Genomic DNA, 18,035 nt, shown 5'->3' with positions numbered 1-18,035 from the left:
GTGCCATAGTATTTGTGGAGTGCCCGTGCGCGAGCTCTGCGGCGGGGTTCGTGGTAGGTGGGATGCATGTTTTTGGGGGGAGGTTTAATAAATAAATCGCGGTGAATGAGGCGGGGGACCTGGAGCTGTGTGGGATCGGTAACTGGTAGGCGTGTACCGAGGGTGTGTAGGATGTGTCTCCCGGTGGTGGTTCTCGCGAGACGTATGTATTGTGTCTGTCGGTGGGCCTCAATAAGCTCCCCTATCGTATTGTGCAGGCCTAGTTGAAAGAGTTTTTCGGTTGAGGTATTTTGGGGTAGGTGTAATGCTGTCTTAAATGCTGTTCGAATCATGGCATCCAGGGTGGAGATTTCCCCGGCCTGGAGTTTCAGGTAGGGGAGCGTGAAGATAAAGCGGCTGAGGACGAAGGCATGAATGAGACGACATAGGTCATGCTCCTTCATGCCCCGGTGGTGTGCAGAAACGCGGCGGATTAGGTGTGATATCGACACAGTTGTCTGCTTGAGTTTCCGTATGGTGAGTTTGTTTTTCCCGTTGTTCTGGATGTGGAGGCCAAGTACCCGGAGAGTGTTTACCTCCGGGATGGGTCGGTTTTCCAGTGTCACGGTGATGGGGGCTGTGGGACAGTTTCGTGTTGTGGGGCGGATTATGAGGAGCTCCGACTTCTCCGGTGAGCAGGAGAGTCCGATACTCCGCGCATGCGTTTGGGTGAGGATAGCCGCGGACTGTAGGGTGTTCTCTATGTCTCCATCACTGCTATGGGTGGTCCATAGCGTGATATCATCGGCATAGAGTGTATGCCGAAGGTGAGGGATGGTTTGTAGCTTGTGGGCAAGGGGAATGAGAGTGACATTGAAGAGGAAAGGGGAGAGGAGGGACCCCTGGGGGGTTCCGACCCCACTAAGGGTGTATGGGGGGGAGATGTGGGGACCGAAGTGAACCGGCCGTTAATGTTTCACCCGAGTCGTTCACGGCCACGACCACAAAGGAGTCGCCTCCTTCGTATTGGCGTTCTGTGGACTGCCTGGCAGCGCTACAACACGCTGTCTCGTTTCACCCCTAAAGGCGAAGCTTAGGTGTCATTAATTAGCAGTTCATTAGTATTTAGTCTTTAATCAGTAATTAGCCATTTAATAGTAATTTGCTATTACTTAATAATTAGTCACTAATTAGCGGTCGAATTTCTTTCGAGGAGAAATTAGAGGCCCGTATACTGTGCGAAGTCAGTTCACGTTAAAGAACCCCAGGTGGTCGAAATTACCGGAGCCCTTCACTGCGGCGTCTCTCATAGCCTGAGTCGCTTTGGGACGTTAAACCCCATAAACCAACCATAAACCAATTATGTGTGACGTCATCTAATGGCGACGTCTCCAGTGCCATAGAGGCATAAAAGTAGTGCGGAAAACGCTTTCGCCTCTACGCACTTTAGATAGATAGATAGATAGATAGATAGATAGATAGATAGATAGATAGATAGATAGATAGATAGATAGAACTTTTATTCACGTCAATTGCCAGACAACATAAATCAGGCCTACCAAAGCCTCAAAGGGCTTGAGTGGCAGCGCCTGGCAGACAGCTAACATTGGCAAAACAAAGGAAAATAGAGACGTTGCAATGAACTTTGCAAAAAAAGAAAATGGTCACCAAACAGAATGAAACAAATATATAACTATTACAACATCAAGAAAGATTACAGTGATTTGAAATTAATACAGTAAATAGCTGAAATAACTACGGGGCAGGAAGCAACACGGAGACATACCGCAAAGTTTTTTTCAGGGTGTATTTAGTTTTCATGCGGAGTACAGTAGGAGGCAAGCTATTGAAACAGGCAGGTACATAGTAATGACGTGTGCGCTTACCGTACCGGGTTGAGGAGCGAGGAATGCAGTAGCGGTATTTTGGTCTTAAATCCCGAGCAGGGACATATGGAACGGTGAACTGACTGTACCAGAAGTGTTTTAGCACAATAGTTTCTGTTAATAAAGAGTTAAAACTTGGAAGCTTTAGTCTTCTAAAAATATCAATGTCATTACCAATGGACAGGTCGTAAGCAATATTCTTTAGAAGCAAACGCAAAAGCGAATTCACCCTATGTTGCCAGCGAACCGTGCAGTGACCATAAACAGTAATTCCGTACCTAAGTACACTATAGGCTAGAGCATGTACAACACATTTACGGACAGAAAAAGGCATAAAATATCTAATGTTATACAGGACACACGATACAGCACGAAGCCTTTGGCAAACAAAAGAAAGGTGCGATTTCCAAGAGAGATCACTGTCGAAGGTCAGGCCAAGATATTTGACCGAATGCGCATATTCAACTGGTACACAGTTGCAATTAAGACAAGAGGAAGTATGCAAATAAACAAGGTCAGTTAATTCAACTTGTTTTAATGGGTTATGAAAACAGATCAGTTTTGTTTTAGAAGTATTAACATTAATAAGATTAAACTTAAACCAGTCCATGGCTTTAATAGCAGCTATCTGTAATGCTGTAACAGCATCAGTGTATTTCTTTGCACATGCAACAATAACAGTGTCATCAGCATACTGAAACAGCAAAGATGGCACACTGTTAGCAAGGTCGTTAACGTATAGATTGAATAATAAAGGACTTAATATAGAACCTTGCGGGACTCCAGAGGCAATTGCCGTGAAATCGCTATGGAATCTTGAAATCGACACATATTGGCGCCTATCTTGTAAAAAGTTAGTAAGCAGTTCCAAAAACGAACCTCGAAATCCCAGCGCAGAAAGTTTATCAAGCAAAAGAACGTGGCAGATGCTATCAAAAGCCTTGCTAACATCCAGAAAAAGAGAACATGCGACTTGATTCTTAGACAGTCAAACTGCCCCCTGAATTTTTAAGTGGTCAACCGGACCCTCGTTGACCTCGCTCCGTATTGGGATAGGGGCTGGGTACCACCTGGACAGTAACGCCTCGGGCGTCGTGTCAGTGGGCCGCCTCGTTCCCTGGGTGGGAGGAGTGTAAACTGCGTGGACGGCGTAGTATGGTAGTAATAGAAAACCTCGCGTTCGCCTGCTGTGGTAAGTCTGTCGGACAGGTGCATACAAGCGATCAGCGCGAGATGTGGGTGGAAGAAGGTGGAAGTGAAAGAAAAGGCCGCAGGAACCTTCTCAGTTATCCTGAGGAGATCATAATCATCATCATCATCGGTGCACACCTTAAACGCCGCGGTTTGGTTTCTTAGTGGTTTTTGAGGAAAGGAAATTGCGCTGCAACCGTATCACTGCTCGGTAGGCACTGCGACAGTGCCTTTAGGAAAGGAAGGAAAATCAGAACGAAAGCAGAAAGAGAGAAAGCCCCCCCCCCCCCCCCCCCCCACTTGCGTAGTGGAGGACATCGGATTGGATTGGATTGAAAAACATTTACTTTGCCCATAAGAGCTGGTAACTGGAGAGTTATAATGCCTAGAATATACTGGCAGGTGGCTGTTAGCCCAGGGCCGTTGGCGACCTGTTCGCCCCACTCAGCGACTCCGACTAGCGCCCTTCGGTCTGAGCTGGCCAGGACCTCGGATCTGACCTCGGAGCTGACCTCGGATCGCCACCAACCGGTCTATAGGAGTGCTACTTCATCGCCTGTACGCCTGGTAATCAAAATTCCAAGCGTTCTGCGCCGTTTTCTGGCACATCAGCATCTGGCTGGCCGCCCACGCCGGGCGCGCTAAGCCAAGCCTACATCTGCACCGCCGGGGCAACGCCCCCCGCGCTCGCCAGCATGCTCGCAGCCGGAACGGCGGGGAGCTCGCCTAGCCAGTCAGCAGCCCAGGCGCTGAATCACAAGCACTGTGCTCCCGCGGCGCCCCGGCAAGCCACCGCAGCCACGATCGTCATGAAATCTGCGAACCACCTCAACCTCGGCAACACTTTATTCCCTGTGCTCTGTCGGTCCGTCATGGATTCCGCCCGCCTAACCAAGACTGAACGTGCCAATACCTACATCAAACTCCGCACCTCGCAAAACATCCTGGCCATCGATACCCACCGCCCAGCCGCTGCTGACAAGCTGCTCCAACTCAAGCAAGTTTCACTGAACAACACCCAGTACGAAGTCACCTCGTACGTAGCTAACGACCCCCTTAACGCCCGTGGTGTTAAACACGGCATCACCATGGACTTTACCGAAGACGACTTTGCCGCTAACCTTCGTGTTGACGGCACCCGACTACTAAGCGCCCGCCGTCTCGGTCGTACCAACACACTTCTGCTCACCGTCGAAGGGCCCCGTCTACCACGCTATGCCGTCTTCTACAGCAGAGTGTACCGCGTCTACCCGCAAAAGCCCCACAGCAAACAATGCACGCATTGTCACGCCATAGGGCACCGTGCCGACGTCTGTCCTAACAAGCCTAGCCTTGTTCGGTGCTCGATTTGCAGCCAACCGTTTCCTCCTGACCAAGACCCAACGACTACCCCACATGAATGTGAACCACACTGCTGGAACTGCAAGGGCGACCACACACCGTCTCATCCTGAGTGCCCCGCAAGGAAAGACGCCGACGCTGCAGTCCTAAAGTGGCACCGCGCCCAACGACGCCATCGCGCCCGCGCCGCCCCTCCACCCCCTAAAGCCGACGCGACCATCTGGCCGCCCCTGCCTACCTCGAACCGCTACGAGGCCCTTCAGCTCTCCTGCAGCAGCAACAGCAGCAGCAACAGCAGCAGCAACAGCCCGGGGCACGAGACCGCGCAAAGAAGTCATCTCGAACCAAGCCCTCTGCCAAGCGGCCACCGTCCACCACTTCTGGTGCGGCAACCAGCACCTCCACCTCCTCTACTAAACCGCAAGCTTCCGTGATGCAGTCACAGACTCCACCAAGTCACCAGGTGAGCGGTCCATCTCCCACATCCATCGCACCCCCTCCCCCGTCCTTCCAACACCGGTTTTACTCACGTCCCTCCACACCTACTCCACTTTCACCCCTCCCTACCGACAACGCTATTGCTCTCATACAGCAATCCCTTGCTCCCGTCCTATTGGCCTTACAACAACTGACGGCTCGCGTCGAGCAACTAGAGCACCATCTCCTCTCCCTCGCGTCCTCTGCCCCATGCTCTCCCGACACAGACTCCAATGCTCCCCCTCGAAAGCGCGCAAGCGCCCCTCCTGTGCCTAACCTCGACACCATGGAGGAAGACCCGCATGATGAGTGATATCATGCGACACACATCTCCACCCCAAAACCCTCTAATTATTTGGCAGTGGAACTGCCGCGGTTTTCGTCGCAAGAAAAATGCCCTCTTGCAACACATGCGGATTACTGGCGTTAACCCAGACGTCATCGCACTGCAAGAAACGCACGGTGCCTTTTCTCTTCCAGGTTACGACCATTTTACTCAGCCAAGTATAGTCATGAAGAGAAAAGGACATATTTGCCCCCTCCTCCGCCGATTTTGACGGTTACATACATACGGCGCACGATACCCACCATTCAGGAAGATACATCCCACCTCAACTCCGGGACGAAAGAGCATGTCCTGACACACTCCACCTATCAGGGTCACCGTATCACGATTTTAAACTGCTACTGGACTCCCTCCGACTCTAAAACCAGCACCCCACCTTTGCATACGGCCCTCCCTGCCTCTAATGTCCCTACTACTTTCGTCCTTCTTGGTGACTTCAACTGCCCACACCCTGCATGGGGATACGACCGTACTTCAGCCTCCGGACGAAAACTCGACCGCTTCGCCAGTATTCATCACCTCACCCTCCTGAATGACACGTTCATGCCTACACGTCTAGGATGTGGAGCACAATCCGACACAAACCCCGACCTTGCATGGATTCGCAGCGATCTCCGCGCTTCTTGGAGTAATACAGGTGACACGATGGGGAGTGATCACTGTATTCTTCAGATAACGCTCACGTCCCAGCGACCCTCCAGACCACCCGGAACACATCTACCTCCCACTATGCTCGTAGACTGGCCAAAGGCTCGGCCGGCCCTCGACTCCTTATCAGTCTCACTCGAGGACCCCGAAAAATGGTGTAGCGCCATTATGGAGACCGTCTCCCAACACACCAAACATATCCACCGATCTCCCGACTATCCATACATTGACACACACCTACTTGGGCTATGGAAACAACGCCGCCGGGCCATAAAAGCTTGGCGCAACTGTAGATCTAGCCACGCACTGAAAAGAAAAGTTGCTGAACTAACGCAAGCAGCCCAAGAATACGCTGACCAACTAGCCACGAACAACTGGCTTCAGCTCTGCGATGACATGGTCGAGAGACTCCACACTCCAAAAGTCTGGCACATTATGCGCACTCAACTTGGACAGGGTAAACCTCGTAACACACTTCAAAAGCTACAGTTGGCCCTCTCCGTCTCACAAGAAGAGCTGGCTGAGCAAATCCGAAATCAATTTTACCCATCCTCTAGTTCTCCTGCCAGCTCCCCGTCATACCCTTACACCGAAGAAGAAGCAGACGAGCAAGGAATGAATTCTGACTTCACATTCGCCGAACTTCAGGCTGCTCTACGCTCCCTTAAGCGAAACACAGCACCCGGCCCAGATAAAATTACCTATGGTATACTCCGTAACCTCCCCGATTCAAAACTAGACGAACTTATTCAGATCATTAATACTGTTTGGCGCTCCGGGAAAATTCCCGCTGCGTGGAAAGAGGCACACGTAATTATGATTCCGAAACCAGGAAAATCCTCTGCGCTCATCACTAACCTCCGACCTATATCCATGACTTCTTGCCTAGGGAAGCTGATGGAGAAGATGGCCCTTACCCGCCTCGAATGGCACCTGCATACCAATCGCTGTCTTGCTCCCACTATGGTCGGATTCCGCGCCCACGTATGCACACAAGACATTGGACGGCAAATCTATGAGGATTTGTACGCCTTCCCAAGCAGCGCACAGCTTCGAGCTTTGACCGGCGTGGATATCAAAAAGGCTTTTGATAATGTCGCCCACTCCGCAATTCTCACCAACCTGGCAGACACTCGGCCTGGGGTCCGCATGTTCAACTACATCAAAGACTTTCTTACAGACAGGACCCTCCGAATCATTGGCCCCGACGGCACACCTTCCGCCCCCTTTCCCCTCACCGCAGGTACACCACAGGGATCCATTCTTTCACCTATGCTTTTCAACTTGGCAATGAAAGAACTGCCCCGAAAACTCGCTGAAATTCCTGCCTACGCCACGCTATATATGCGGATGATATCTCTCTCTAGTCTACCACAGGAAACGCCGGGGAACTAGAATCCACTTTGCAGCAAGGCCTCGACGTCGTTCAGGAGCATGCACGCCGCATAGGTATGAGTTGTTCCGCCGAAAAGTCGGAATACATCGTGGTTTCTAACGCTCCTCAAAAAACCGCTTCTTCCTACCGCGAACTCATTCAACTCTCTCTCGCGCAAACCCCTATTCCCCGACGGAGCCACATCAAGATCCTTGGCTTCACTTTTCAACAAGATGGCAAGTGCAACGTGTGGCTTAGCCAACTCCTGCAACAACTGAACCAAATTCGCCACATGCTGTCCCGTATATCTCGTCAAAAGCATGGACTCAGAGAACACGAACTCCGTCGAGTTATAGAAGCACTCGTTTATTCGAGGGTCATGTACGCCTACCCCTATCAACGCCTCACATCCTCTCAAGTAAGCAAACTGGAAGCGTCTCTGCGTCGCTTCACTCGATTAGCCATGGGAGTTCCCATCTACGCCGCAAATGCTCTGATCGCAGACGCCGCCATTTTCAACTCCCTCGAAGAACGCGCAGCAGCACACCACTGAGCCCCGATACACCGTCTCTCTACCTCCGAGCAAGGCAGAGACCTCCTCAGCCTTTTCGGACACACCATTTCCCAACTACCCTCGCTTCAACCATCTGCTCCCCCGTGGAAAAGCCTTACTGTAAAACCCATTCCACGCCACATGTCTCCAACGATAAATCCCGGGCGGCGTGAAGCACTGGCGAACCATTTACCCGCACTGGGCCACGACACTTACTATACCGATGCCCATATCCTCGAGCGCCAAGTAGTTACTGCAGTAGTCGGCCCTCGAAGCACCTCCACGCATCTCCACACAGGAGTGCCCTCCTCAACCGACGCAGAAACGCTGGCCATAGCAGAGGCGATTACGCTTCACGACCACCTTTCCTCCACCATCACCATACGTGCAGACTCTCAGGCTGCCATACGCTCATTCGAATCTCAAAAACTCCCTCCCCATATCCTAGACACTTTGCTGCAATACCTAACAGCCCACCCTACGCTCCATGTCCGCCTTGACTGGATTTCTGGTCATCAAGGTATACCGGAGAATGAGCTTGCTCATGCTCTGGCCCGTGAAAAAATACCACCGGGCCCTCCGACTGCCTGGCCAGCCCATTATAATCCCAAGGCAGACCGCGCTACACACCGACAGGACCGCCGCGAACACCTTCGCAATTTGCGCCACATGCGACGAACCCTTCCGTCACCCTCCCATTTCCTTTGCCGTGCTGACGCCACTCTAATTCGACAGGCACAGACTAACTCCCTTCCCTGCGAACTGTATTCCCACTACATCCTTCATAAACCGGCCAAACCCGCCTGTCTCGTGTGCGGAGAGCACCCCTCAAACATTCATACATATTGGTTATGCCCCCGCGCCACTAACTCTCCCACCATACCTTCCTCGCATACCTTGCCTCCCCCCTTTCACCTCACGTGGGCCCGATGGACCGCTCCACCAACCTCTCTGCAGCCCACCCTCTGGCCGCTCCTCGCCGCCCACATCCGACGCATCCAAGGGACACGTGGCCCCACTCCGCCACCGCCGATAAATAACGCCCACCAAACGGGCAGATTAGAAGGCTCGGACTTGAGCTGAAAAATAAAAGTTCTCTCTCTCTCTCTCTCTCGGAAAGGAAGGGGTGCGAACAATACTCAAGTCAATTACCACCACCGGACGCCTCCTGGCTCGCCCGGAAGAGCGTCATCCTAAAGAAAAGGCCCAAAGCACTGTGTAAATCCTGTTCTCAGTACCCGGCGTTGCAGGTTGGGGCAAGAAAGTATTTCAAGTGAACGATGAAGGAGCACAAAGTTGGTGTCAAAATTAGCGAAGCGCAGTGGCCAAGCACTGCGAGGCATGCGACCACAAGATAGTGACGCAATCATGGTGCGCTGGAAACCAAGCCAAATACGCGCACAAATACGCTTCACTCCTGGCGCGTTCAGCAGATGCCAGAAAATATTAATCGCTGCCTCGGAAACGTTTGCCCTTCCTAGATTTGCAGTTTAGGTTCAGTGAAGTAGTTGCCAACTATATGTGTGTTTAAAAGCCAAGCTAGCTGTAACTCGACCGCTGCCACAACTTGATGAAGAAACCGAGTAAGGTTGCGGTGTTTTTTTGCAAAAACTCGGTTGGAATTCATTTCTCTCATAAATTTGCATCCGAAATCAACGTCGAACGCTTTCATTTTAATTGCTTAGCTAGGATTAAACGAGATGCCGCATATGAAGAGCTTCGATGCTTGCTTGCTTTGCTTTATTGTGATTTGCTCTGCTTGCTTGCTTGCTTGCTTGCTTGCTTGGACACGTCGAACCGAGTATAAAATCACTAACCGAGCCTTGCTGAGCACGTCTCAGGTGGTCTGGCCGCACCTAAGCTGAGGAGAGCGACACATGCTTAAGCCTCTATAAGGTTTCTTCAGGGGCTAAGTGAGCATGTTTCTACTTTTAAAAGAGGCGCTTCTTCAGAATGGTGACACGCCTCTTATGCGCGAGGAAATCGATGGAACTGTGTCATGGTTCAGCCGCGCCTTTTCGACAGAAATCTCAAGAGATCACACTAGGACAAGCTCTGCCTGTAGCCGCTCTTACGAAAGTGTTTCGAGCAGAGTAAGCTTGCTTTAGTCGGCTTGAACTCTTCGTCACAGCAGCGAGCGGTTGCGCTGCGAGCTTGTGGTCTTGCGGAAAACAGTGGAAGACGACACAGTCGCGGTCGTAGTTGTTCGTGGACACGAACGCAGAGTAGCACCTGTTGAATCTGATTCTCAAGGTCGGCTGACACGCTTTGTACGTCGCAACGCACGTAGTACGAGGAACAACGCATGCAGCACGAGAAACAACGCGCGCTGAAAGCGCGCTCGGGTGCGCCGAAGCATCCCCGGCTCCTCAACATGACGTCACGCAGGCCGACATGGACGAGGTTTCCCTCTCCGCTGTTCCCCTCTCCTGCGCTCGCGCGGGCGCGGGAAATTTAAACATCGCGTTTTAATTGGTGATTGCGCCACTGTTTTAGCCAAAATCGAAAAAATAATTTCACAGACGTGATCAGCAATGACACTACTTCAAAACCCTAGAAGGTTAGCCGATTCGAAAACCGCCTCAGTATCCCTTTAAGGGTATGATGCGACAGCGTTAATGAGTGAATGCCCGTATATGCGGAATTGGTCACTCTGGATTTTCACCACTCCTGGTGCAGTGGTGCAACGGTTAAGCGATGCGCCACACTCTAAAAAAAAAAAGGTAGTTGAGGTTACTACATTTTGGGCTAGCAACAACCGTCACATATATGACTACCTATGTAGTAACTGTGCGTAGTAACTGGAAAGTAGTAACATTTACTACCTCTGGAGAGGTAGCAACAGTAACTACCTGCAGTAACATTTGCTAGATTGTTAGATTTGCTGCCATTCAGGAAACCCTTTTCATTATATAAAAACATGGGGCACTGAGTAGCAATGTCACCAGGAATGTTAGTGTACATACGTGTGCATATTCCTATCATCTATTTCCAGATCAACGTAGTAATGGACACTACCAGGGTTATAATGAGGTAGTACAAGTGTAATTACTGCCAAAAAACGTAGTAACAGCAGAAGTCTCTACCTTGTTACTAATTAATTTTCTTTTGAGGTAGAAACAAGGTCGTAGGAACATAGTACACAGGTAGTAAGGGTTAAAAAAAAGGCTGCAACAGCAGCCGTTTCCACTACCTTTTATTTCACTGCCCTGCCATGGCATGTGCTGCCACCGGTGGGTCTTGTGCGACCCAGGTTGCTCTTCCCGAGCAACCTCTCGCAAACTATCATTAATTTAACTGCCACCTGCCACTGTGGTCCGCCTGCTCATAATCCGGTGGGCAGATTGGGATGACGACACACGGTCACGTGACCTAGTCGGCCCACCTAGGCTGCTTCTCTTGGGATTCTTCGCTCATAACGCCGACGACGGCGGCGAATTATCTGGGGAACGGGAGCCTTAAAGCTATCGCGTTAAAATTAGGGACCCACTACGGGACACGTGGGATGCTCTGAAGCGATACTGGGGAATTCGTTTGACGCTCTAGGGTAGCTGCTGTGTATGGTATTCCGCAGGGAGCTTCTTTGAGGGACCACTTTTGGAGCCGCTGCGGAACCACTCGTTTTGGTTTGGTTTGGTTTGTGGCGTTTAACGTCCCAAAGCGACTCAGGCTATTAGGGACGCCGTAGTGAAGGGCTCCGGAAATTTCGACCACCTGCGGTAATGTCAGTGCACGTTAAAGAACCCCACTCGTTTTGGGATAGCTAATCGAATGTAAGGTTAGACTCCTGAGAAAAGAAAATGCGCGGGAACTTCCGCAATAAGATCGCACAGCGACTGGTTGTAGCTAAGCGCCGCTGTAAGGGGTCTGGTATTTCGATGGTTGCAGATGTCGAGAAGTCAGCCCCGCTCGTTCGGTGGAGTTCGCGGAGATCTCTGGGGTTCACGTTTGGGAAAGGGGTCGAAACGCGTCTCTTCTTTTGTCCTGTTTAATCACGGCAGCTATGCGAGGGGCTAAAAAGCACGTTAATTTTTCACGCTCACCAAGTTACGGTCCTGCATCTTCGACCCCTTCCAGATTGTGGACCGAACACCAAGGAGGACAGACCGTGAAGACGAAAGCTCGCGCTTGCCGCATCCGTGATCGTTTTCGCTGCAGTGGAATAAGTTTTCTGTCGCGACATAATGCCTCGACCAAATGCGGCCCCAATGATGTTTGCGCAGAGGAAAAAAAATCCTACTGTCGTAAATTAAAGAGGTGGTTAGAGCCAAACAAAGATTGCTGTTTTTCTGTAGATTGGCCCCCTACTTCTGCATTAAGAAGAGGAAGACGAGAAGCCATGCTCGCGGCTGCGCTCATTTTTTTTTCTGTGCCTTGGCCACTCCCCCGTAGTGGGTATGTGCCATTTTGTTTGAGGCCGTCCAACCAACTCATGGTTCCATGCCGCACGAGCCAGCAGTCCACGTCGCCATCTACAAGACTGGTCGCTTTCCCTAGCAGCCATATTTCTCGGATCTGGACTAACTGGGCGTTGCTCTAAGTGTACAGCATCACCACCATCATCATCATCAGCCTGACTACGCCCACTGCAGGGCAAAAGCCTCTCCCATGTCTCTCCAATAACCCTGTCCTGCGCTAGCCGCGGCCACCATATTCCCGCAAACTTTTTTATCTCACCGACCCACCTAACTTTCTGCCGCCCCCTGCTACGTTTGCCTTCTCTTGGAATCCACTCCGTTACCCTTAAGGACCAGCGGTTGTCTTCCCTTCGCATTACATGCCCTGCCCAAGCCCACTTCTTGCTCTTGTTGTCAACCTCTTGCCATATTTGCATTCGGGCTGGAAGCACTGTACGTCACGGGGGTATAACTCAGGTCGATCTGCACTGAGCGGCCGTAATTGACCTAAATCTGGAGCTGGACTACGAAGTGCGCACGCATTCAAACCGCTTTCAACTCTCGGTCCCGCCTTGGGGAAACCGTCCGTGACGGGTAATGTGCAGCTGGGTTTATCAACGTTGATGAAATCTTGCGCAAGGACCGCCGTTCATATGAGATGCGGTGCGATAAACCACAGGTGCAGTGAATAGGAAACGTCACAGCGGAAGTACCATGTGGTCCTTTTTTTTTCCTTTCTATTCCTGGCTTGTCTCGTTGTATATCACAGTGAATTGACCAACTTGCCCAGCTTTATAACCTTTCTAATCGGGGTGCAGGATGGACGCTGGTGGTTAGGCTAGCGATCTTCAGGACGGCGGTTTGTTATAGCTCTTCCGTAAATGCACGGGTAATTGCCATTGGCCGGTGCTCCAAAGAGAAGTTTATAGGCTGCTGAATAGTTCTCACCCATAGGCAGGATAGTTCTTACCCATAGGCAGGCCCATGAAAATCCTACTTTTGTAGGGGAGAATTTCTGGGCAGAATTAACGGCCTAGTTCCATCCCCAAACGTTGGTTGAAAGTACACATTATAAAGCTCATCATCCAAAGGCTCAACTTCGAAGAAACCTTACCGGCATTCCTCAGCTCTAAATAGATGGCGAGAGCGTTGTGCACGTAGGCGATGGCCACAGTACTTCGACCATTTCTTTCCTATTGTAGCCTGCTGAGAAATAAATTCCAACGTTTAAGTTGATTAAGAATGGAGGTATACCCTTAGATCACGGTACTCGGTTGACAACTCTACATTAAAACGGTAACGCATGGACACCACAGCCCGTGGTGTCCATGCGAGGTGGGCGCATGGACACCACGGGCACTTACTACAGTCCATGTACTTGGGGTTTACGTGCCCTTCTGTGCGCTCCTTCCTCTTATAGAGAGACCTGCCTTATAGAGACCTGCATTTTCGGTTTGCGAAATTTAGTGCGTGCGAAATAATCTAACGGCGAAATCATTAGCAAGACTTTGAGGTATAGAATAATAAGTTTGCAGTATTCGCCGCAAAAGTAATGTGGGTGGTCCGTTACGGTGAAGTGATAGCACTCGACACCCCGCACTTCCGTTTATATACTCGCACAGTCAGATGTTGTCACGAAGGCAAAAAATGCACAGGAACACCTAATTACATTGACTTTTAATTCGATAGCATTAGAAGCTGTTGAGGGCCGCCGCGGTGGCTCAGCGGTTATGGTGTTCGGCTGCTGACCCAAGGCGCTTGTTCGATTCCGGCCGCGGGGATTGAATTTCGATGGAGGCTAAATACCAGAGGCCCGTGTGCTGTGCGATGTCAGTGCACGTTAAAGAACCCCAGGTGGTCGAAATTTCCGGAGCCCTTCACTACGGCCTCCCTCATAGCCTGAGTTGCTTTGGGACGTTAAACCCCAATAAACCAAACCAAGCTGTTGATATATTTAGGGATGTGACGTCACTTCCGGTCTAGTGATGTCCCTGCCCTCCAGCCAATGGGAATTATCAGGTGTGGTGACGTCACCTTCCTTCAGCCAATGACCCGGTCTGGTGAGGTCTCTTACCACCAGCTAACGAGAATGACCAGGTCTGGTGACGTCATTTCCCCCAGCCAACGGGAATTATTCGCTCTGGTGACGTCGTTTTCCTGCGGCCAGCGGTATAATTTTATGACCGATGGCACAATTTTTTTTTCCCCGATGACACTTTTATTGCCATCGCAATAACACTCCAGGCTTACTCGTGGGGAGCCGGGTAAAATTATCCTTCATGGTGCCGTGAATGATGCAGGCGTGATCGGTGCCCTGGTGGCCACCGCGGTGGACCTGCTGGTGTTCTCGGCGAGCCCGCCCACCCTGCAGGTGTAGATTGAGATCCTCATGACGGTGCCCATCCTCTGGCTTCCTACATACATCGTCACCCGCGGACTGGTAAGCTCCATGTTCTCGATGCGCTGTTAGAGCCCCGCGGGAGTAGGTCAAGAGCAAATTCAAGCACTCCTTAGAGCTGTCAGATCTTGATACTCGTTGGTGAACACCGGGCAGGGCCGGATTAAGAAAAGTGGGGGCCCTGGGCTAATGCGCATCTAGGCCCCCTCTCCCTTTTCCTCCACTGATCCCCGTGCCCCCTGCTGCACTACTCGAGCCGCCGCGGTGGCTCAGTGGTTATGGCGCTCGGCTGCTGCCCCGAAAGACGCCGGTTCGATCCCGGCCACGGCGGTTGAATTTCTTTGTGGGAGAAATTCTAGAGACTCGTGTACTGTGCGATGTCAGTGCACGTTAAAGAACCCCGGTGGTCGAAATTTCCGGAGCCCTTCACTACGGCGTCTCTCATAGCCTGAGTCGCTTTGGCACGTTAAATCCCCATAAACCAAACCACTACTGGAATGTATCCCATGTTTCATTGTAATTCCACCTAATTAAAATGAACGAAGTGCGATCAATGGGATTCGTGTAACAGTAACGCAGTAGCATTAGTTTTGCGCACAAAACACTACGGGACTCTTGGAACGCGCGACACGTGTCCGTCGGTGCCCGAGCGCCGAACGCCACGGAAGAGCCGCGTGAGCCGACCGACATCATGCGAGGCTGCATTGCAGCTAAATTGCAGCGCGCTGCGTGCGCCGCCTACTCTCCTTTTTCACTGACACCGTGCACAAGCCGACAGACAGGTTTTTTTTCGCAGCACTGTTTTAATGCTCACGCATTAAAGAAAAGCAGGGTGAGCTAGCTTCCTACAGTCGAGCTGGGTGCTTCGGCAGCGACTACGAAATAGAAACACTCGTTAATTAGTGCCCCGAGAGGGTAATATTAAAAGTTGTTAAAATTAATTTGACTACACGATGAACGTTTACTACTGCCCTCACGAGGCGCATTTGAATAGCAGAATTAAAGTCCTGGATGAGTGGTGAGCGTGCTCGGCGCTGAGCCGAGTATCCGGGTTCAAATCCAGCCGCACGGCGGCCGCGTTTTGATGGAGGCGAAATTCAAAAATGCGCCCATATGCTGTGCGATTTCAGAGCACGTTAAAGATCCCCAGGTGGTCGAAATTATTCCCGAGAGCTCCAAAACGGCACCTCTTTCTTTTTTTTTTTTGCTGCCGCGGTGAATCAGTGGTCATGGCGCTCGGCTGCTGACCCGAAAGATGCGGATTCGATCCCGGCCACGGCGGTCGAATTTCGATGGAGGCGAAATTCTAGAGGCCCATGTACTGTGCGATGTCAGTGCACGTTAAAGAACCCCAGGTGGTCGAAATTTATTGGCAGTCTGCTATCATTTTCTTGTACTAATGAATTATTTTTGGGGCAAAGCGTAATGCTCTTGCTTCACTGTCGGGCGACGTCCTTTGCAAATTTGTAGCTTGACACAGTAGAAAGAAAGACTGTGCATCCATCAAGGCGTTACAAATGCAAACTGTGGGCTTTGCACCAGATCTCCTTATTTGTTATTCAAAGAAAAGTCGTGAGAAAGTACATAATACTTGCCAATTAATGCTCCAAAGCTAGACAGAGGACATTGAAGGATGCCCTGCTGCGGGGTCCAGGTTACTTTTGACCACCGGCAGTTTTGTAATGTGTACTTGCATTCATGCATTTTAACAAAATATTGTTAAAATGCATAAATGCTGCTGTCAGTGTAGTCGGCATTAAGAGAAAAAATTCCGGTGGCCCTCCTGTCACTAAGTCACGTGACCTTGTGACGTTATCACAACCTGGATCTCAGAAACCCCACCAGTGGCTGTGTTTGAAACAGCCGCTGTTCCAAACATAGCCACCTTCTGTGGCAGTGGCACATCACTTAACCGCTCCTCCACTGTGCCAGGATCGGTAGGAGGACTTCCTCCGTTCAATCAATGTAAAGTAGGGAATGGCCAATATTGCATACTTGGGCATGTAGGTAGAACCTAGGCGACAGAGAAGGACTACTTGTGCGAGAGGTATCAGTAATGCTATTGCACTGTATCCTTAAGTGTGGGTTAAGCGTTACGTGATGGCGAAGTAATTCTTAAGTTCAGGTTAAGCGTTACATGATGGCGTAGGAATTCTTAAGTGTAGGTTAAGCTTTACATGATGGCGAAGGAACGAATAGTTTCCATGGCTGTGAAGTGATATGCCAAGAAAACCCTAGGCCACTGAAGGGACCATTTACGCTATCACATCATACCCTGAAGGCGGGGCTTAAATGCTCCATCAGGTTTTTGTCCCTAGCTAAATGCATATGAGCATTGAAACCGTGGTGTGGTGCTCGTCAGCTAAGTGCCTAAGCCACTGAGTTTTTATGTAAACATTGGATTAGGGCGCTTAGCTTGTACTAGCTAAGTATAATAAGCCTCTTAGTAATCAACTTGCCTAACTTTGTTTTCTGGTGGCAAGATGTATTAGGCTGTTTCATTTCGACCAAGTTGTCTATCCACTGGAGAGAGAACTTAGAGCAGTCAGAATAATGAACACAACAGGAAGGGCACTTCTCGCTTTACTTCCAGTGGTTGACCCTCTTGTCTGTCCTGGCTTCACTTGTTGCATCAAGTTGCTGATTGTATGGTTCTACACAGGGCGCGTGGCTATTGAATACTTGGATCCAAACCCCGAAGTGCAGAAGAAGTACGCCTTCAAGTGTCACCGTGCCAAAGACAGCAATGGCATCGAGCTCATCTACCCTGTGAACGCAACTGTGAACGCATTCCACAACTTGTACAACGCATTTGCGGCGGGAGACAGTGACGGCCACGTGAACATCTGGGACGGCTTCAACAAGAAGCGTCTCTGTCAGTTCCACAAGTACCCATCGAGCATTGCATCCCTGGCCTTTAGCCATGATGGCTCCCTGTTGGTTATTCATTCCTCTGCGAACAGGGCGAGATTCATAAAAAACCGCACGACGCCATCTTTGTGCGTCGTGTCACTGATCAGGAGACAAAGCCGAAACAACTCCATTATCACTGACTTGTTTTTGTTTTATTTCTTTATTTTATTCAATAAACATGAATGTTTAACTCTGAACACCTGTACTGTCTCCACTTCAGCACCCCTTTTGAAGTGACCTTGTGAATTGTTCTTTTTCCGTTTTCATTTTGCTGGATGACTTTTGAGCTTATAAGCTTTTAAGCAACAGGCATTAGCTGCATATGGAAAGTGTACAGCTTGGTTGATTTCAAGAAGCAAAATTGGTTGTTAGTAAGTGGAGCTCAATGCTCACAGTACTTTCATCCAATATTTTCCTTGTTTGCATTAGCTGAACTCAAATTAGAATATCGAAAATTCGAACTCGCCAGAATCGAGCTTTTGGTTCATTCGAACTGACGAATTGGCCGCGTCTGAATTACGTGTATCTCAG

General features: G+C 50.4%; 1 protein-coding gene and 1 pseudogene across 2 annotated transcripts in view; both read left to right on the top strand.

Annotated features, from left to right (window-relative positions):
- The window catches only part of LOC149331104 (uncharacterized), a 28,405-nt gene extending 11,012 nt beyond the window's left edge, over positions 1-17,393 (top strand). The window contains exons 1-3 of one of the 2 annotated variants that reach the window (XM_089556327.1): positions 3,575-4,860; positions 14,494-14,633; positions 17,254-17,393. In XM_089556327.1, the coding sequence (XP_089412453.1) occupies positions 3,752-4,831 (1,080 nt within the window). In that variant the 5' untranslated portion in view covers positions 3,575-3,751 and the 3' untranslated portion in view covers positions 4,832-4,860; positions 14,494-14,633; positions 17,254-17,393. Of the gene's footprint in view, positions 1-3,574; positions 4,861-14,493; positions 14,634-17,253 lie in introns of those variants that run through there. The other variant, XM_089556328.1, reaches the window with a different exon arrangement.
- On the top strand, positions 14,583-17,701 carry LOC149331103 (mitotic checkpoint protein BUB3 pseudogene; annotated as a pseudogene).
- The last annotated feature ends 334 nt before the right edge of the window (positions 17,702-18,035 follow it).

The sequence above is a fragment of the Amblyomma mixtum genome, chromosome 8 (genome assembly GCF_055824585.1).
Source record: "Amblyomma mixtum isolate Tamu chromosome 8, ASM5582458v1, whole genome shotgun sequence".
In the NCBI taxonomy this organism is placed as follows: Eukaryota; Metazoa; Arthropoda; class Arachnida; order Ixodida; family Ixodidae; genus Amblyomma; species Amblyomma mixtum.
The sequence above is the reverse complement of the archived record's forward strand: the minus strand, read 5'-3'. Positions and strand labels throughout refer to the sequence as shown.